The sequence below is a fragment of the Bos grunniens genome, chromosome 2, assembly GCF_055505025.1.
Source record: "Bos grunniens cultivar Pamir isolate PY7600 chromosome 2, Bosgru_T2T1.0, whole genome shotgun sequence".
NCBI classification, from domain to species: Eukaryota; Metazoa; Chordata; class Mammalia; order Artiodactyla; family Bovidae; genus Bos; species Bos grunniens.
In genome coordinates, this window is record NC_141166.1 from 10,541,938 (window position 1) to 10,562,938 (window position 21,001).

At 46.0% G+C, this 21,001-nt stretch overlaps 1 protein-coding gene across 5 annotated transcripts in view; it reads left to right on the forward strand.

The window, feature by feature from the left end:
- Positions 1 to 495: 495 nt before the first annotated feature.
- Positions 496 to 21,001, forward strand: part of ARID1A (AT-rich interaction domain 1A) — a 68,598-nt gene continuing 48,092 nt past the window's right edge. For 2 of the 5 annotated variants that reach the window (XM_086330110.1, XM_086330121.1), the window contains exon 1: positions 496 to 1,735. In XM_086330110.1, the coding sequence (XP_086186236.1) occupies positions 593 to 1,735 (1,143 nt within the window). In that variant the 5' untranslated portion in view covers positions 496 to 592. Of the gene's footprint in view, positions 1,736 to 15,121; positions 18,563 to 21,001 lie in introns of those variants that run through there. The other 3 variants (XM_086330089.1, XM_086330099.1, XM_086330132.1) reach the window with 2 other exon arrangements.

Consider the following 21,001-nt stretch of genomic DNA (forward strand, 5'->3'; position numbering starts at 1 on the left):
GGCCGGGGAGGGGAGGCAGGGCGCCCGGCCCGGCCCACGCTCCGACTCTGCCTGCCGGCGCCCGGGCTGCTGCCGCGCGCCCTCCAGCCCGCCCGTCCCGGGTCCCCCTCCCCCCGCTCCCTCCCTCCCCGCCCCCTCCCCCTCGCCTCCCTCCCTCCCCTCCCTCCCTCCCTCCCTCCTTTCTCCGGCAGCAGAAAGCGGAGAGTCACAGCGGGGCCAGGCCCTGGGGAGCGGAGCCTCCACCGCCCCCCTCATTCCCAGGCAAGGGCTTGGGGGGGAATGAGCCGGGAGAGCCGGGTCCCGAGCTTACAGAGCCGGGAGCAGCTGAGCCGCCGGCGCCTCGGCCGCCGCCGCCGCCTCCTCCTCCTCCGCCGCCGCCGCCAGCCCGGAGCCTGAGCCGGCGGGGCGGGGGGGAGAGGAGCGAGCGAGCGAGCGAGCGCAGCGCAAAAGCCGCGGAGCCCCGCGAGGCCCGCCCGGGCGGGTGGGGAGGGAAGCCCGAGGGGACTCGGCCCCGGGGCGGGGTGGGGTGGGAGGGGGGTGAGAGAAGACGAAGACAGGGCCGGGTCTCTCCGCGGACGAGACAGCGGGGATCATGGCCGCGCAGGTCGCCCCCGCCGCCGCCAGCAGCCTGGGCAACCCGCCGCCGCCGCCGCCCTCGGAGCTGAAGAAAGCGGAGCAGCAGCAGCAGCAGCAGCGGGAGGAGGCGGGGGGCGAGGCGGCGGCGGCGGTCGCGGCGGAGCGCGGGGAAATGAAGGCAGCCGCCGGGCAGGAAAGCGAGGGCCCCGCCGTGGGGCCGCCGCAGCCACTGGGAAAGGAGCTGCAGGACGGGGCCGAGAGCAATGGGGGTGGCGGCGGCGGCGGAGCCGGCGGGCCCGGCGCGGAGCCGGACCTGAAGAACTCGAACGGGAACGCGGGCCCTAGGCCCGCCCTGAACAATAACCTCACGGAGCCGCCCGGCGGCGGTGGCGGCGGCAGCAGCGACGGGGTGGGGGCGCCTCCTCACTCAGCCGCGGCCGCCTTGCCGCCCCCAGCCTACGGCTTCGGGCAACCCTACGGCCGGAGCCCGTCTGCCGTCGCCGCCGCCGCGGCCGCCGTCTTCCACCAACAACATGGCGGACAACAAAGCCCTGGCCTGGCAGCGCTGCAGAGCGGCGGCGGCGGCGGGGGCCTGGAGCCCTACGCGGGGCCCCAGCAGAACTCGCACGACCACGGCTTCCCCAACCACCAGTACAACTCCTACTACCCCAACCGCAGCGCCTACCCCCCGCCCCCCCAGGCCTACGCGCTGAGCTCCCCGAGAGGTGGCACTCCGGGCTCCGGCGCGGCGGCGGCGGCCGCCGGCTCCAAGCCGCCTCCCTCTTCCAGCGCCTCCGCCTCCTCGTCGTCTTCGTCCTTCGCTCAGCAGCGCTTCGGGGCCATGGGGGGAGGCGGCCCCTCAGCGGCCGCAGGGGGAACCCCCCAGCCCACCGCCACCCCCACCCTCAACCAACTGCTCACGTCGCCCAGCTCGGCCCGTGGCTACCAGGGCTACCCCGGGGGCGACTACGGCGGCGGGCCCCAGGACGGGGGCGCCGGCAAGGGCCCGGCGGACATGGCCTCACAGTGCTGGGGGGCTGCTGCTGCTGCGGCGGCGGCGGCCGCGGCCGCCTCGGGAGGGGCCCAACAAAGGAGCCACCACGCGCCCATGAGCCCTGGGAGCAGCGGCGGCGGGGGGCAGCTCGCCCGGACCCCGCAGGTAACACGGCTGAGTGGGGTGGGGGGGCCTGTGGCGATTGGGGTGGGGGGTCCTGGGAGTGGGTGGCGGCGGCGGGGAGCGGGCCACGGCCGTGGGCTACCCCCAGTCTGGGGCCCCCACTGCTGGGGAGCTGCCATTGTCTCGCTCTTTCTCTCTTAAAATGGCTGCCCGTCTGCCTTCCTCTCTTTCCCTCCTTCAGCCTTTGTGTGGGGCTTTCCTTGAGGTGTCTGCTCCCCTCCTCCTCCCCCCCGGGTCCCTTCCAGCTCCGGGGGGTCTTCAGAGGGGTGCGGAGCCGGGTGTGCGGGAAAAGGGCCCGGCCCGGGGTGAGGGGGTGTTGGGGGCTCAGGTTAGGGGTGTAGGCAGCCCTCGGAGGTCGGGAGTTGAGTGAACAGTTCTCTGCTCACCTGCCGCTCCTCTCTGCCCTCCCTACCTTCCTCTAGGCCGGTCCCCATCTGTGCTTTCAAGGAGGGGGCCCCTCGGGCTCGGGGGGACCTCGAGGGAGGGCAGGGGCCTGCTTGGGAGCAGCTAGAGGCCGGCTTCGGTTCACCCTGGGCAGCCCGGGTCGTCTCCTGTCTTAGTCTCCGTCGGCCCAGTGGCCTGGGCTTCTCCCTGGAAGTGCTGGTAAACAGCTGAGTGATTGGAGTAGTAAGTGCAGATTGCTTTGGTTTGGGATTTGAATTATGGAGGTAAAATCCTTCTGTCAAAGCCAGGAGACAGTTGGTCTTAGGTTGACATCCTATCTGTGATCTGATTGGCTCCCCATCTCCTGCTCTTGGCCATTTATAATTGCCTCTGATGTAATGGTACAACAATCCTGATGAGCTCATAAACTTTTACACTCTGCTTTTCTGCCAGTGATAACCCAAACCATCGCTGCCACTATCTGCCTTTTATTCCAGAGCTGAAATTGGCTGTGACCTTGAGGAGGGAGGTTTAAGCAGCAATACTGTATCAGCAGGAGCAGAGCCCCAGACAGGCTGCCCTTGTTACATTGTGCCCGGAACAAAAGAGGAGGCAGTGGCATTTTGCTTGTACCTTGGATTTATTTTGCTTGTTATGTTTTATGCAGCCTGAAATAGATTCTGTGTTGTCCGAACAGTAGCTGAGTTTTTCTCTACAATGGGTTTGCTGTTTGTTTTGGTTTTGTGACTTTCCTGATGGTATAAATGACTTCTTTGATGGCTCTGAAGATGCGTTTGTCTTGAGTAATTTTGACCCTGTTCGCTTTGCAGAATTGAAATTATTTTACTGAGCTTTTTATTGAGTGGCAAATGTGGGATCTTTATCAGAGGGGGTAAGAGAAAACTGAGAACTGGAGGCTTTCTGAGAGAGAATTTCACATTTAAGTGTTCTAAGGAAGGCTGGCGTCATTCTTTGTTTACATGTTGAATCTTGTTAACACTTTTCTTTTGTTAATTAAACTTTGGGAGAGCAACTCAATTTAAAGGGAAGGACATCTTTCATGATCTTGAGAGGTACCGTTTCTTAAAGGCTTGGTTTGGTGAAATTTATCATTTGTTCCTGGAATATAAAAAAACCAAGTTTTCTATTTTGTCATCGTTTTACAGCTTTGAAATACAGGTCAGTTTTTTTCTCTGCATTTTAAGTTCCATTTATTTCTGTCTTCCAAGATAATAAAAATATGACCTACAATGATACTTAAGATTTGCTTAGAAATTACAACTTTTAGGTATGTTTCTGTGCATTCTGCTTTATTTTGCTCTTCCTTCTTCATCGTGCTCTGTCTTCAATGCTTTGGTCAGGAATATTGGGTGTTCTATGGAGTCATCTTTTCAAAGCAGGGGAAAAGGCTTGATCCTTTTTCATGTCTGTCCCTCTCTCAGCAGTACCCAGTTGTACTTTTGTCCTGTGAGATTTTATTCACATTTTGTTCACTTAGGTGGCCTAATTATATATATATACCTTCCCCATTCTAGAGCTGCTTTTCCACTGTTACTTGGAGCTGGGATTTTTTTAAAGTAGTTGTGTCAGATAGCAGGTTTAGAGGTCTATGCCTTGACTCCATGTCTTCCATGATGTCCTATATCTGGGCAAGAAATAGGGAAATTTTAAATTGGATTCCTAGTGTCTGGAGGATAAATTTTGTTTTAGAACATCCTCTTGTCTCTGGGTAATTCTATAGTTTATATCTCTTTCCTCTCATTTCCCCCTTTATTTGTGGAGGAGGGGGAAAGAGGGCTGAGAAATTTACTTTTCTTAAATCATTGGAGAAAAAATTTGGGGTAAGTCAAGGCTCATTTAAAAACAAAAATTAATTTGAATTCTTTAAGTTTGGGGATATTCAGGCAAATTTTTTTTTTTTAAATAACGTTTACCGTATAGCATTTTCTGCTTTTCAGTCATTAAATATTTGAGCATTCTGTATGTACTTGGTACTATGTTCTATGCGGGGTAAAAGGTCGGAAAATAGATACAGTCCTTGTCTGTGCTGCCTTTGGGCAACTTTTCTGACTCCCTTTTAACATTACCAGGCTTAGCACCTCACACAACATAGATTCCTGTTGGATTTCAGTTCATTTGCCTATTCTCCTGAGACCCACAGCCAGGGCTGGAGAGCATTCACTCTTAGGAGAGACAGTGCAACTTCCAGTTTTGTAGGTTGCTTCAGATATGTCATCTAGATGAAGGTTGTAGGTGGATAGATTTCATACTGAATTCCTTTTTGCTACTTAAGGATAAATTTCTTGTCAGACCATGATGGCCTGTTCTTAACATTCTTAAATAATAAGATATTGCTCTGTTCTTTTCTTTCCCTCAGTCTTGAATTAACAGTTTTTTGTAGATACTTGATTAACACATCTAAGATAGTAATGCTCTCCTTTGACTCTGCCTTTTTGAAAGAAAGATTAGATAAGTGTGTGTATTGTGGCTGTGTCTTTTCACAGGAGCTGGAAAGATCCCAGCAAACAGACATTTCCTTTAAGCCTTTCCATAAGTAAAATTGTATCTCAAAGAGTTGTATCCTGCTAGTAATGAAATACTTTTCAGTCACCAATGTGACTGAACCTCACTTAAAGCTTTTTACTTGGGATGCTTTTAGCTATAGTACCTTGAGAGTAGTACCAGCTCATCAAAGTAAAAAAAAATCCAATAGAATATGTAGTCCAGGATCAAAGTGAATTTGATTGTAGAAGCTTGGTTGTTAGTTCCTGCTATGGAAATATCAAACGGTACTTCCGACTCCTGGGAAACAAACACAGGAATCCTAGGCTTATTATGGGAATGCCTACTGGCAGAAATTCTGGGCTGGCTGAAACACAGGACTCTTGGAGTTCTCTCAAGTAGGAGGGATCAGGGTAACCACATTGAGACAGCACTTTAGTTGTAAGGGCTTCATGTGTCTCTGCTCTCCACGAGAGAACTGGGGGTAATGGAGTGGGGTTGATGGTGAGAGAAGAGAGAAAGCCGTCAGGACCAAAGCTGGCTTCTTTGTTATGGGCCCTGTGGGGACTTTTTAAGGTTCCTTCCTTTGTGTGTGACACAGAGTTACCATGACAAGTGGCACCTGCTGTAACAAGATGTCCTGGATTGCATTAAACATTCATATGTTAGATTGACTCCTGTAGTGTGTGACGTCTCTAGCAAGCCTTTTACAAAGTTAGTGAACCTTTTTTGAAATGTGGAAATCAGCTAACAAAGTAATGGTCAGGGGCTTTTCCCATCCCCGTCCCTCAAAAGGTGGTATTGATTGGCTACAAATCCCAAAATTCTAGAGAAGGATCTGAAGCATGCAAATATGGTATTCAGAATAAATTGGCACTGAACAGTTCTTTGCTGCCTGTGAGCTGGAGTGATACCTTGATCTCTGATATGGAGTCCTAGATTCCCTTTGCTTTTCTCTTGAGTTTTCTCCTGGTTAGATTGGTCATTATCGTTACTGTTGTGCATCGAGTTGCGTGTGGCGCAGTAGTGAGGGGTGAGGAGCACAGGAGTTGGGAAGAGAAGCTTTGGCTCCATATGTAGCCCTGGATTAAGCTGTGTGACTTTGGACAGGGCATTTGCCTTCTCTGGTTCATTTTCTCTTCATCGGACTGCATGACCTTCTTCTCTGATGCTGTGTATCTGTCTGTGCTTCCATACCTGGCTTGTTAGGAGGGCAGCCTCTTCCTGTACCTTTTTCGATAGGGATCCAGAGACCATCTTTCTTCCCCTGGGCTCATGGAACTCGAGGCTGTTTTCTCTTGAGGATTTACAGAATCAGGCTCTAAATAGTTGGGTACCACTGTGTCTGTGGCCCTTCGCAGAATCCTACCAGACTCCTTTGCTTTGAGACTGTTAATCTGTTTGTCATTAGTCATTCCACCTGGCTTGTGGTATTAAAACACTAAGTAGTAATTGAAAAAATTAGGCAGACTTCATTAAAGCAAGACTTGAAAAATAGTTCCTTCAAAATCTCCACAAGACGATTTTGGAGGTAGATTAGGAATGGAGTGAGGAGTGGATGTTCATAAATTGAATGTTAACACCGTATCTTTTCTGGGGCAGGATAGGAAGGTGGGGAGAGGCAGCATTAAGCTCTCCAGCTTCTTCTGGTGTTTGGGCAGGTCTAGGTCTGGTTTGGGCAGTTGGTTGTAATCTGAGTGCCTGAACTTGCCCTGTAAGTTTTGCTGAGAGAGGAGTAAAAGTTCCTGAGACTGGAACAGGAACAGGAAAAGCTTAAGTGTTTCAGGGTCAGCTTTGTAGGTGTACTGCTTTCTCATAGCCCTGGTTTTGCTGTTGTCGTTGTTGTTTTTAAACCAGGTGGTGTGGTTTGCAATTGGTCCTGGAAATGCTGTTCTCTCAGGTGTTCTCCAGTGCCCCTGAATTTCCGGTCTTTCTCCTCTTGGTTTAGCAGTTAAAAAGTGTAATTTAGGCATCTTAGAGGGGTGCTAGAAGGAAGCTTCCCTTTATGAATGAGGGAAAGGTGTTTGATAATTCTCTGCTTGACACAGCAGCTTCTTCTCTCGGAAGGAACCAAATGTTTCAGAGCTTTGTGTAAATACTTGCTGAGCTGTCAATATGTACCCAGGAGGTTTCTGTAGTAAGATGTAAACGGCTCTATAGAATGTTTGACAGGCAAATTAATAAACAGTTTTCAAGCAAAGATAATGCTAGTTTCTTTTCACGTGGTGGAATAAAATAACATTGAAGAAAAAGACCTGGGGATAGAGAAGAGAGAGTGATGTGGGGGTGGAGGTGAGGGCAGGGAGCATGGAGATAAGAGATGATCTAAAAGAGTTTGAAGTGAAAAGATGATGCCGTGGAAGAGAAGCCTCCTGGCTCCGTGCTAAGTTCAGGACACGTGGAGCCCTGTTTAAAATCGATTGCAGTTCAGAGTGAAAATAAACAGAAGTTTGGAAAGAAGGACCTAAGTTTCAGTCAGTGAATTAAGTGTGCTTCTTAAACTTTGTTTATGAGACTGTGAGTTTTAAATTTAAAGCCTTGTTCTTTCAGAAAGGTTTTGTAGTTTGGTGAGATGTTTTTAGGGCTGGGGTTTGCATTTTTAGAATACTATAAAGAGAAAAAAAGATACTACAACTTAGGTGTTGTCTGTCCCAAGCCTCTGTTGTGCTTTGGCTCTCAGGATTATAAGCCCACTCCAAGGGCTGTGTTTATTTATGTAGTTTTTACTGGACTCCTATGCATCACTTATTTATATATGAAAATTAATGCCCCAGGTTTCAGTACAGTGTTTGGGGACTCAACAAATCTTGCCTGAAGGGTTATGTGGGTAGATTCAATTTTTGTTTTTAAAATTGCCATTTTAGGATTAAACACGTTTCTGGGTTGTTTTAGTGAAACATCCTTTTTATGGAGGAGGAAGTATTTTAGAATTGTTTGAACTGTCTTCTGATCGTAATCTCCCTTGGTGGTCTTGTGAGATGACTGGATTTACTTTCTCAAAGTCCCTTTTCAAACGTAATCCACTGGCTCTGACACCAGTTTTCTTCTCAAGAAGTGTTTTTTAGACCAGATTCCTGGAAGTGCCTTTTTGACCCAACATAGTATCGATAGTAGGGAGTATGAATGTAATTAAGGCTCTGACCATAATTTTTAGTTAGGTTCAGCTCACTTACCAAAGACTATCAGCTTGTTTTAAAACAAGATACAAAAACTTGGGTTGACACTGACATTGGTTATCCAGGCCTTTCCCAGTATGGTGGTAGGGAGGGTCTTAGAACTTCAGGTTTGTTGCTAAGAGCCTGATTTCTAGCTCAGGGAGGTCTGGAGTTTCAGATGAGAGTGGGAAGTAGCTCTGTCTGAACATATCTACTAGATACTAGGGAGGGACTTGAGAGATAGAGGCAATATCTGCTTCAGAGGAATTTAGTTTTCTTGGGAAGCATGCTTATGTGCACACATTTGGAAAACTTGCAGAGCAAGGTTTTATAAATGGATATAGACCAAACTAAGTGTATGGCCTGAAGGAATCTGGGAATAAGGAGCAATGAGATTTGGGCAGGGTAAACCTGGGACAGCTTTTCAGAGGCAGTGATTTATGAAGTTAAATGTCCAAAAAAGGGAAAGTTAAATTACTAATTTGCTTTTTCATAGTGCTACTCTGAGTTTCACGGGCTTTACAGAATCCAAATTACACATCCATCCCCAGACCTGTAGTTGTCTCATTCTGGTGACTTTGGGGATTTGGACTGTAACCAATTCCATGAAAGAGAGTGGTTTCAGGGTCTTAGTGGTTCCTGTGGTTACATGGGGCCTTTAGTACAACCTGCCAAGTTCTTGGCCAGTTCAGGGCCTCTTTTGTAGTAATTTTGGGTTTGGAAGGTTGTGTCACCTTCAGAGTTGTGTGCCCTGGATGCTTCAGTGTCCGTGGTTCAACTTTGGTTAGAGAACCTGAGTTTTTTCTTTTTTGGCAGAGGTAATTGACCTTTCTTAAAACAGGAGCCATGAGGTACCTGTCCAGATCTTAGACTGCTGCTGTTTTTGAAGATTTGGGAGCCATGCTCAAGCTGAGTTGCTTGGATCAGACCTTATATTGAGGGTTGTTGGACGGGTAAACCTGCATATACGCAGTTTGCCCATCTGTTCACAGAAATGGCCTTCAATATTGTTTTTGACTAGGTTGGCTATGGCCAAGAAGCTCCTAAATGCTGCAAACACATGCTTATTCCTTATAGGAGCCTCTTTAATGTAGTAATTTTGGTTTCTCTTTACCTGCTGGTCCATGTGTGATTGGATCACAAGCAATTTTTGGCACTTCTCAAAGGGCTCTAAGTAGATGCTTAACAGCTAAAGGTGCATGGAGGATCCAGTGCCAGGTTACTACAGGGCTTCCACCTGGAGGAGGAGGGTGGGTTATGCTGTTCCCATGTAAAGTTGTATGGAGTCTTGAATACAGATTCTAGTTTGGAAATATCTCTTTCACCACCTTTTCCTGGCCGTTCTGGCATTTTGCAAAAATGAGTTTCCAGCAACTTGGAAATGGGCACAGTGGTTCAGCAGCAAGTTTGTAGGGGCTGAGATGAACTTCTCAGTCAATCTAGGTTTTAGAAGAATCCAAGTTAGGGTGAATATTGGCTTAACTGTCCTGAGTATTCTTCCTTGAACTCACTCTTCCCCCTGTTTAAATGGATGGCATTAGTGAATTTGAAGGGACATCTGAGTGAACTTTTGTTTATTTTTGTTAGTCATTTGTGCATACTAGAAGATGGTCTTGGGACAGGTTGAATCTTTATTTCCCAGTGGCGTCTGCATTTTCTAAGGGTGGACTGCAGTGGGAGGAAGTCTGATGCCAAGAATGCATTCCAACATGCAGCCAAGTAGGAAATTTGATCCCTGAAATGTTGACTTAGTGTTGGTTATGGTACATATTAGAAATCACTCAGTAATCCAGGACAGATTTTTGTCGCCCTCCAGGAAGTTAATGTTGATATGAAATACTAAGGGGCTTTTGGGCACTGGGCTATGTGCTCTTCAGGCCCAGAGTTGCTGCTTGAATATGAAGAGGAAATGTGCCATGTGCTTCCCCCTTGCCTTTTTTGCATTTGGGCTTCCTTATGGCTTCATTGCTTCTGGGTTCCCAAGTCTGCAGTGTTAGATATTAGACTTCCTCTTCCCTTGGCACTGGCGCATTCATGATTTTTTTGTGGCTCTTCACCAGCAGCCAAGAATTTTGTATGCGTTTCCCTCTTAAACTTGTTAGCTTTCAGCTTGCTTGTTTATAGACATCTCTGTTAAAAGGAACTCCCCCTTCAAGATCTAGCAGCAGCATGACAGCAGCAGGGGAGATGAGGGACTGGTGTGATGTCAGTCGTTTGAAAACCCATTTGCTGTGTGCTTAGTGTTTTTTATTTTGCCTCCTGTTTTCCTTGAGGTCACAACTTGCATGAGTGCATCTGGATCCAGCTGTTTATTCTCAACTGACTGGTGCCTGGTGTACTTTGACTTTAAGAAGAGTGTGAGTTCAGCCACGTGGTAGAGGATTAAAGGCTACCTCGTGCTGGGTGCTTCCTTTTAGAGGAAACAGATATGTCTTTGGGCTCTTCTTGCCCAGTGATTTCCCCTGTCTCTTGGGTAGACCTTATTACTGCTTTCTGCTGTTCTTAAAGAAGTCACCTGAGCAGAAATGCTGGAAATAGGTTACTGTTTGTTACTGCATCTTCTCTGGTGAATACAGATGGCATTCTCTCTTGCATTTTGGACAAGATTCTGTTCTGGCCACAAAGTGATGGAGTTTCATGAGCATTAGCCTGCCTTTTGTTTCTAGACTTCTAACTTTTTTACTTGTTTAGGAGTCTGGGCTGCCAAAGTTATAAAAGATTTGGGGATCACTTCAGTAGTTAATGTGTCCACAATTTTGTCCTGGGCCAGGGATAGACCAGGGACCTCACTGAGTTCCGTGTTTTCTACTGATGGCATGTCAGAGGTGACTATTACTGACAACTGCCATGTCTTTGAGTACTTACTGTGTGCCAAGCACTATGCTTGTGTGTCTCCATGAATTTCTTCATTTAATCTTCAAAACCCTGAAAGGCGGGTTCTACTGTTACTCCTCCCACTTTACAGACGAGAAAGTAGAGTAAGAATGAGAAATTTGCCCTAGGGCAAAAAAAACTAGTAAAAGGTAGAGTTCAGATTTGAATCTAGGTTTGTCTGATTCTCCAGAACTATGTAACATTATAAAATACTAAGTTTGCTTATCCAAAATAAATTATTCAAGCACTGGAGCTTGTTGGGACATTATTTTTGCAATAGTCTAGAACTCTTACATGGGGTGAAAGACTGAAAAGCCTTTAGTTACAGTTGACATTATGCCAAGATTTCTGTCCCATCCATCTCTTCCATTTAGATTTTTATTTAGGTTTCTGATGAATGGCTGTATGATACCAGTGGTAAGAATTGGCAGCATTTGGTCCTGAGGCCCTGTTCTCTTTGACAGTGGGGGTGGAGGTAGGATTCAGACTCAAAGATAGAAACCTTCACTTTGATCTAAGTGAATATAACTTGCATTATGAAAATGTTTGCCGAGTGATTTTACTTTCTAGAACTTGGGGCACTCACTGGAGAGATGAGGATTTTTGTCTTAATTTTCCACTTCAAGAGAGTGAACACATAAAGGTTAAGTGCCTCGCGGTTTCATGTTAGAGTCAGTTCTGAAATTGAGGTTTAAAGTTCCCTTAGGCTGTGTGACTTTATGCAGGTCACTTAACTTCTCTGAATCTGTATCCTCAACTGTGTAAGGAGGAAAACTACCTGCCTTGCAACTGTAGTCAATGTTAAATAACATATATGAAAGTATTATTATTATTTTTTTTGAAAGTATTATTTTTTATCAACTGAAATTTGAACACAACTCCTAGTTGGTAGAGGCCTCTGCTTGAGAAGGGGATAGAATTGAGTGCTTAAACACAGCATTGGTCTTTGCTAAATTAAAAGCTGCCCTGTAGTATTTAGCTACATCTGAGTTGTATTAATGCTAAAACAACAAAACCCCAACAAGTTTTGTTAAGCATCTGTTCTAGTTTGATAGGTACATTAGTACAGTGGTTCTCAGTGTCATCCCTAACCGTCCGTCATCACCCAGCACTACCTGGGTCCTGTTTCGAAGTGCAAAGACTCATCCAGACCTGCTGAATCTGAAGCTGTGACAGTGTGTTTCAGTGAGACCTCCAGGCCACTGTAGTGCATACTCAAGCTTGAGAACTGGATTTATGCTCATCTAGGCTACAGAGTATATCTGAATTACCTGAGGGGCTTCTTCCAAATTGTACCAAAGGCTAAAATGTTTCAGATGTATCTGCCCCTCACATTGTGTTCAAAGTGTGTTATTAGTTAGAGAAAAGTTTAAAAGTGCTTGGAGTTGGGGGAGAAAAAAGGAAATACTTTTTTTTTTTTTTTTTAAGAAAATACTTTTGATGCACATAGTATATTTTCTACTATGCAGTAAGGACACACTCTGTTTATAGGACCTAGGGACTCCCTGCCTTCCATTTCTTTCTCTTCTAGCTCTTTGGTGGCATAGCGTGAGGATAATCTGAACCTGTGGTCTGGTTGGTTGATGAAGGTGGAAAAGCTCATTTTAGGATGGTGACCTATGGTGGTCTCCAAGTATGACCAGTTAAGAAAACTGATTCTTGAAAACGCTGCTCAGAGGCTAGTATGGGAGCCTTAATTAAATGCTACGATAACCTTTCAGCTTGTTGATGGCCAGCCGATCTGAGAATCTGGTGGTCCCTGAGTAGATCATTCTTAATAACTTCCCTCTATCTCTCATTCCGGCCCCTTGTCCCAGTGGCCATCTTGAGTTTTGTTGTTTTTCCTTTCCTTGTGTCACTTGTTGTCAAGTCCTAGTAAATAAACCCTCTAAGAAGACTCCTGACAAGTTACCAAGTGGATGAGGTCTCTTTGAGTAATGGACATTTGAGCCACGACCTGTCCCTCGTTGTATGTCTTAAGGATTGTGCTTGGCACAGAAATGGTCAGATAATAAACATTAATAATGGAAAGACCAAGTGGAGAACCAGTGTTTAGTTCATGTGGGCTTTCTGAAAACCCTATGTGGTTTCTGAATCCTTCCCATTAAAAATAAGTTTCCTGTACCAGACCACTTTTCCCTCCTGCCTGAGTAGGGAAACTGTGATCGCTGTGACCCGGCTGCGATGAAGGCAGAGGCTTCCAGGAGGCAGTATGTTGACAGTTTGATCTGTGAGTTGGTATTTGTATGTACAGATGAATACTCTGGCAGGGAGTCATGTGCTCCGTGTGTGTTTCTGTGTTCTAGACTCACTGTATCATCCCTCTGCCATTTAGCTTTATTTTCTCTCTGTTCTTGCTTTCTTGCTTTTTCATTCTCTCCTTTGGTGTCTGACTCTGTTAGTAGAATGCAGAGCACATTGGGAGACATCAGTAACTTTAACACATCAGAGCTGGTAAAACGTCTTACAAGAACTGGAGAGGCAATTTGTACCACTTTCAGGACAACATCGTTTCAGTGAAGATTCCTGGTGTCTGCTCGCCTCTGTTGGAATGGCCTGGCTAACTGGAGGCAGGACGTGCCTTTGTCTAATTAACTAATAAACCAGAGTTCCCTAGGTGATCTCTGCCTGTTCTCCTTTCCCACTTTATTTCCTTTGGTCTAGGGATTGTTTCTCAGCCCTCAGTCTGTTTTGGGGGTTCTGTTGGTCTAGGACAGATTTGTAACATTCTTGTTTTTCTTTCTAGTCTGTGATTTCGATCTTCTGCTTTCCCAGTGCAGCTTTGAATTGGCTTCTTTAAAACCCCTACATAAAACCTCAAGTGACCAATATGTGGTCTCATTATGGTATTTTGGGTTAAAATAAAATGAGATTGAGATAGCTGTGTTCACCCACCCAGACATATTTACCAAAGGGAAATTCTGTGTGCCTTGAATAAGACAGTCTCAAAAGAGTCTGTGAGCCAAAACAGACTTGGGGGTGGGGGTATAGATAAATATTAGCTAGATTTCCATAGCTTAGCATGCCAAGTAGCCATCCCAATTTGATTATACTGGCCAGAGATAGCAAGAAAGACAGCTGGTATCTTTGGTCTGTTCTCATGTATTTCTGGTATAAATGATGAAGCTAGGCTCTTTACACATTTGTGTGGACAGTGGTATAGAGGAGGTTGGTACCCAGGTACTTTGGGAGCTCTGAAGAGAGAATTGGAGAATCTATAGGAAGGACTCTGGTTTTTCATTTGGGGAACTAATGACCTTTAAAAAGCCTGATTTGGAAGCATCTCAGAGTATTCTTGCCTGGAGAATCCCAGGGACTGGGGAGCCTCGTGGGCTGCAGTCCAAGGGGTCGATGAGAGTCGGACATGACCAAGTGACTTCCTACTTTCACTTTCCACTTTTCATGCATTGGAGAAGGAAATGGCAACCCACTCCAGCGTTCTTGCCTGGAGAATCCCAGGGACGGGGGAGCCTGGTGGGCTGCCGTCTATGGGGTCGCACAGAGTCGGACACGACTGAAGCGACTTAGCAGCAGCAGCAGCAGCAGGGAATGAAATGGCTGGATGGCATCACCGATGTAATGGACATGAACTTGGGCAAACTTCGGGAGATGGTGAGGGACAGGGAGGCCTGGCGTGCTGCAGTCCATGGGGTCGCAGAGAGTCAGACACGACTGGGTGACTGAACAACAGCATAATCTTAGTAAGGTTGGCTGTTCCCTCAGCCAGTCTTTAATTTATTTTATTGTACCTGTTGTAGTCCCAGTGGACGTAGGGGGACCAAGGGAAAGGCTGGCATTTTTGGAGAGTGGTCCAAGGCAGCCCTAGGAATTAATAAAATAGTGATATGGCTGCCTTTTCTCAGTATCTTTATCAAAAACATAGTACTTGGTTGGATTGATGACAGTCAAAGCATGATGACATACAGAATCCCCTGCTGCATGTAAGTCATGTTCCTACAGCCAAGTGATGTATCACAGATATCTTTTTTAGTAAAGAAGAAAAAACTGGCAGAATGTAGAACTGTGTACTCAGAGAAGTTTAGGATCTTTTTATATAACCCATGCCAGATCAGTCCAACTTTGGAGATAAAAGGAATAGAGGGTAGGGAGGGGGCAAGAGAGCTTTTTAAAAGAGAAGGCAAGAAGGCCTTAATGTTTTTTGGTTAAGAACAGTTTTTGCCTTTTTTTCTTTGTTTCTGAGCAGTTACCCGCAGAGCAATTTAATACATGGAAGAAAGAGTAGTATTTTAGAAACCAGGTCAAAAGAACTAGGTGTGATTTAGAAGTGTTGTCCTTACTGAAAAGTTGATAGGTACTCTCCTGGGTAAAGCTCCGTTTGTAAGGTTATGTGACCCTTGTCTCTCCAGGTATCCCTTAAGTGTACCGTATCAATTCATGATGAATGACAAATAGGTAGGGAAGAAAATGTCTTAAAAAACTGCCCCTCTTGTTTGGGCTTGTGGTCCATCCACACTAAGGTCCTTTCCTGAGTAGAAGTACCAAATGATGGCTTGCAGGAGGAAATATATTTTTTCTGATGTCAACTCATAACACTTAGTGTGGGTAGCAAAATCTGTACATTAAGTTTTTAATTATTAAGCATGTACTGGGGATACAGTATTACCACTCTGTCTTCCTTGTATATCATCAAGATTTCTTAGGCTTTGATCATGCTTCATTTCTCAAGAATTTTCAGGATAAGAACTTTTTTTTTAGCTGATTTAATTGTCCAGTCCTGTTACTGAAATTGTCTCATTTAAAGCATACAATAGTTGGGACTTGCCAGTGTAAGAAGTCTTGTGGCAAAACTTTTTTTGAAAAACCTGTATCTACCTGCCATTCAGCACTTGCTTACAGTAATGCAGCAAATATTTAATGAGCTTCTACAGTGCATCAGGCACCAGGATTCTAATGCCATGGAGTACTTTCTAGTAGGGAAAGATGTATATATATAAATAACCACAAATAACTGTATAATTGTGATTAACACACTGGGAAAGTACCACCTTCAATAAATTATCTTCCAACTATTTCATAAAGTAAATATTTAATTTATGATTATCTTGGCTAGTGGGTGACTTTGTACTTGGGATGAGTACCAGTCAGTTCTGATTCCCTTTCCCTCCATTGCTCCCGAGTCAAGCGTTACAGGAAATTCTCTGTCTCAGGTTCAGCTTGTAATGGGCCGGAGTCCATTGTTTCTGAGGCTCTTCTTTGTGTGGCAGTGCATTGCAGGACAGTTGGCATCCTGCTCCCCAGGTAACAAACGCCAGTAATGCCACAGAACTGCTGTGATAACCAAAGAGGCACTTTCATACATTTGTTTCCAAACGCTGCTCAGGGGCTCGTGTTGTCCTGGTTGAAAACTGTTGGACTTTACTGTCAGGATTCTTGGAAGGAGCTATTGAGAAATTCCTTTGGAAGAACACACTGAAAGTAGGTGGAGCTTGAGAATTGGACTGGTCAACGCTTTTGGTGTCTGGCTTGTGTGCTTTTGTTTTTTAAGTAGGTATTTTGAAACCACTTTCAGCTCCATTCTGCTTTTTCTCCTGTTGAGGGTGTAGAGAAGGAAGTAATTTGTTAACTTCTAGTTGACCACTTTGGGTTTCTGGTCTTGAGTGTGTGGGACTGGACCTTAACTATTCTGGTTTCTAAGCTTTATTGCTAGAAATTTGGGATTTGTGTAGATGATAATAGCTAAAGTTAAGTTTTGGAGGATACAGCTATCATTTAAACACAGATACATGCTTTATATTCTAGCCTTGTAGCTTATATATTCTAGTCTAGGGTATAGACATTAAACAAGATAAATAAGTAAACTTTAGCATATAGTATGCTTAGTGATATGTGCTCAGAAGCAAAGTTAATCAGGGGTCAGCTGCGAGAAGTGTGCTGGATTGAAATTTTAAATAGGTGCACCAGGGGAGGTCAGTTTGAAGTGATATTTTACGTGAGAGAGCTGTGCTAATACCTGGAAGGAGAAAGAGTATTCCAAGTGGAGAGATGAGTGAGTACAAAGACTCTGAGGCTGGAGCATGTCCAGGTGGTTTAAAGAACAGTGTCTTGTGTTGTTTTGTTTTAATAACTTATTTCATTCAACCCTGAGGGTGCTATTACTGTCATCTCTATTCTGTTGATATAGAAACTGAAGGACAGAGACGTTGGAGGCAGAGCTCTTAGGATTGACCTAATGTTTAGCCAAAGCATTTCCTCTCAACATGAATGCTGGTAGGAATTGCCAGACCTACAGAATCCCACTTTCTCTTTCACAGTCTCCTTTCTTTTCCTCTTAAAGTGGGTAAGTGTGTTTTACATACAGGTGTCTTATGTTCCTTCCCAGAGCTTATGTTCTACTCTAGGGTATAGACAGTGAACAAGATAAATAAGTAAAGCTTGTAGTAATTGTTAGTAATAGGTGCTTAGGTGGACAAGACAGTCAGGGATTGAGTATTAACAATTTGGGGAAATCTTAGCTTTGAGAGTGCTGCTTACTTGGGAATCTGAGTTCCATTCCTGGTTTTGCTCGATTGGCCGGGCACTGCCCTCTTCAGACCATTGTTTGGCTAAGGAAAACCGAACGTGCATCTGAGTTCTCGAGGTGCTCTGCGCTGGAGATGGAGGCAATTTGGAAGGAGGCCATGGAGCCCAAATGCTTCCAGACTGGACCGGAGAATCGCCTGAAGAGATTCCTGGCCCCATCCCAGAGCTGCTGATTCAGAATCTGGAGGGCAGGATTCTAGTATGCAGCTGGGGAGGTTAAGGTGCGACCTGGCTAGCACCTGCCCCTCTCTCCCAGCTGGTCAGAGAGCTGGGGTGGAAACCCAGGCGTTCTCTGTCTGGTGTACTCTTCTCACCACGTTGTACTGCTGCCTCACTCTTCAGATTAAAAAGTTGTAAAGAAGGGGATGTTTAATTTTATCAAATGGCATTTCATTTTTGTTTAGTTACTGTCTTGGGGCCTTGTGTGCCTACATGCTCAGTCGTGTCTGACTCTTTGTGACTCTATGGATTGTAGCCCACCAGGCTGTTCTCTCCATGGGATTTTCCAGGCGACGACACTGGAGGGGGTTGCTATTCCTCCCGGGGATCTTCCCAACCCAACCCAGGGATCAGACGTGTAACTCCTGTGTCTCTTGCATTGGAGGTGGATTCTTTACCACTGAGCCGTCAGGGAAGTCTTGTCTTGGGGCCTCACTGTTTTATATATTTTATCCCTGTTTTAATAGTACCTTTCTCAAGAGGGTGTGTGTCTTTCTTAGAGGTTTTTGTAATTCATTGGAAATTGGGAGAATTTGGTTTGCTAAGTTTGGTGTTTCAAAAAAGTGATCATTTTTGGAAGACCACTTTACTTTCTCTGTGAAAGGTGGCTAATGAAAGTGCTCTGAATGAGAAGAACTTTATCATTTGTTGGGGAATTTATTACTTTGATGCTCTAGCTGCTTTATTTGAAGACCCTTTCAGGAACCAACGAAGAAATAAAGATTTATCAGCCACCTGGTTGTGGTTTTTCTGTCATATGCCTCTTTTGGATGGACAGCTGTGAGGTGGTTATTACAGTTGGCTCTCATGATCTGAAGATTCAATGACTTTCCCGCTCTGGTCTCTCTTTTCTGCCTTGAGTGAGGTTGTTTCTTTTAATCCCCTGATCTTCTGGTTTGGAAGGATGGAGCACAACAGCCTAAATACCTCTGAGCCTGGACAAGCCAAGCCTCGTGTGACTTTCGAGACAGTGTGGGTTGGAAGGTCGCTGAGTCTGTCGTCTGGTTGCAGCCCCTCCTAGGGGTTCCTTGAGGTTGATGCTTCAGGTGATGTCTTTGAAATGCGCTCTTACTTAAGGCTGCAAAGAGGAATGTGCCCTCATCTTCAGGAATCACTTCCGGTAAACAGAATGGGGGTAGGTAGAACTTTTCATTGACTTTGGATTTTTTATTTATATTGTGAACATGTACAGAACTTTGAAAGAATTTTTTTTTTTAAACTGTCTCTTTGGAGTGGTAGTTGTAAACTAGTGGTTGGTAATTCCTCTCACACCACAGGCGTATGACCAGTTTGTTGAGAACTTGAATGAACTAGAACTAAACTGAAAGAATTTTCACTCTCTTGTGAAGTAGAAAAATGGGGTGTGATTCTCAGGTTATGAATGATAAGACATATAGGCTAAGTGGGTTGATTTCCTGGGTTAGGTATGGGTAGATTTGATGAGAGATTTTTATTATCAATTTAGATTCAGGAAATCATCAGTGAATGCTGCTGGTGAGACCAGATAGGAAGTAAAGAATCTCTTACTGCCCTGGGTCACATTATCGGTGGGGAAATGACTGCTTAACTGCAAGACAAAACGAAAAGGAAGGAATCTCATTGTTGGAGGCAGGATCTGGGATAGAACTAAATAAGCAGGTTTCTGGGCAGTTTCTCCGTGATTGGGGTTGGGCTCCTAGACCAGTCTTCAAAGCCTTGAAGTGTGCTGGAGGAGTGAGAAAAGACTGAATGAGGATACAGATGTCTGTATGGCTGGGGAGGGGAGCACAACGAGAGTGATTTATGCTGGTCAACACGTGTATCTCGGGGTGCAAAGGGTGGTTCTGTTTATGGAAGTCTGCTCAGTCCTTCCTTAGATCTGAGTGGGGCCATGTGGAGCTTGTGGGGAAGCCGAGAGACCTTAACTTTTTCTACTTGTCCCTGCCTGGAATGCTGCTCAGTAGGGGAGGGTCCCACCCGGGAACTGGATCAACAGCTGCGGCCCGTCCCTATAATCACAGGAAGCTGAGGCCGGGTGCCTTTGTATGGGAGCTCCGCAGCCAGACAATAGTTTGTGCTGGCGGGGCCATGTGGCGCGTCACGTGACCTGGGGCTGTTTTCTGCCGGGGTCCTTACCCATCTGTTCTCTCGGCTCTTTCTGGGTTATCAGGCGCCAGTCCAAGTCCTCCCAGGCAGCCAGCTTCATGGCCAGAGATTACGAGCACTAACCTTCCTGGCAGGGGCGGTATGGCTTCGCGTTTATGCAGATTAGCCATGTGTTTCTCACTTCAAGGCGTTCCACAGGAAAAGCCTTTTCCTGTGTTTGGCTCTCAGTGGGCGGTTCCCAGCTTACTGTACTGGGACTCAGCGAGCAGCAGGCGTGCACGAGAGGGATCACAGTACACTGGCCCCCTCCCATTCCACCTCCAGTGCTACGTCACCACAACACAACCGCTCGCGCGCTCATACTGTTGGTGTCATTCATTCGGTGCCAAGATTGCTTTAAAAAATTCCCTTGGCCCCAGTTCAAACAGGAGTACAGCTGGGATGTGTTAGATTTTAGGCAGTCTGCCCTCAATTTGAGATGAGTTATAAATAGCAGTGCCGACTTCCTTAACTACCGCTCTCTGAGGTAAAATGCAGGTTAATTACTGTGGGAATCAATTAGGGGGTTCTTTCGGTTAAAGAGCCAGGGATGCTTTTTTTTATTGTTATTATTAAAAGTCATACAACAGATCTGGCCAGGAATAAATTTGAAAGCACAAGGAGTAAGAAATGATATTCTAGGTTTCTGCCGGCCCCAACTAGTTGGCATTTAGGGTGACAGGTCGAGTGGCAGTCAAGACTTCTGCTTGCTGATGCACGCATTTTGTGGCAGCCCCCGGCCCATCCCTCTCTGATCACGTTCTTGCTGGTCCTTGGGTACTAAATCTGGCTCCTTTGGTTTGCTGCCTGGTCACTTCCTTTCTGCATCTTCGGATTGGGACTGAAACCTGGAGCTTTTCTGAGTAGAGCTTTTATTTCAAGAAAATTAAGAAGTTTCTCTTTCCTTTTGCCCCTGCCATGTGGTACGGTGTGTTTTGATGAATTGTATATCGCTTGGTAGTTGGGTCCTTGGTCATGCCCTCTCTACTCCCTTCTGAATCAGTCGTGATCACAAGAGAATTTGGAAGTCAAGTGTGTTATATCTCAGCAACCCCTTAGGTTGTTATGGCTTCCCTTGGTGCAGTAAGAAGTTGTAAGGGATTCCGTTAGCCCTCTGATCTGGTGGGGCTTTTAATTCCATTTGCTTAGAGCAGGGGGACTCTATGCAAGTGGTGAGTCTGTAAGTGGTTTGTTCTGAATATATTCAAAGGGTCTAGCCTGCCAGGCATGCCTTTCCTTTTGATGCCCCTAAACAGCATCTTTTGATGCACTTCATTTGGCAGGCAGTTTGTAACACGTCCAGTGATCTGGAAAGAGATAAATGGTGAATGGAGATGGGGGTTTTCTTATGGCTCTTTTCCTCTGTTTTATTTTTATTTTTATGAATGCAGGAGAGTATATAGCAGGGGGCCCCGACTTCCCTGATCAAGGGGGCAGTATTTTCCTCTCA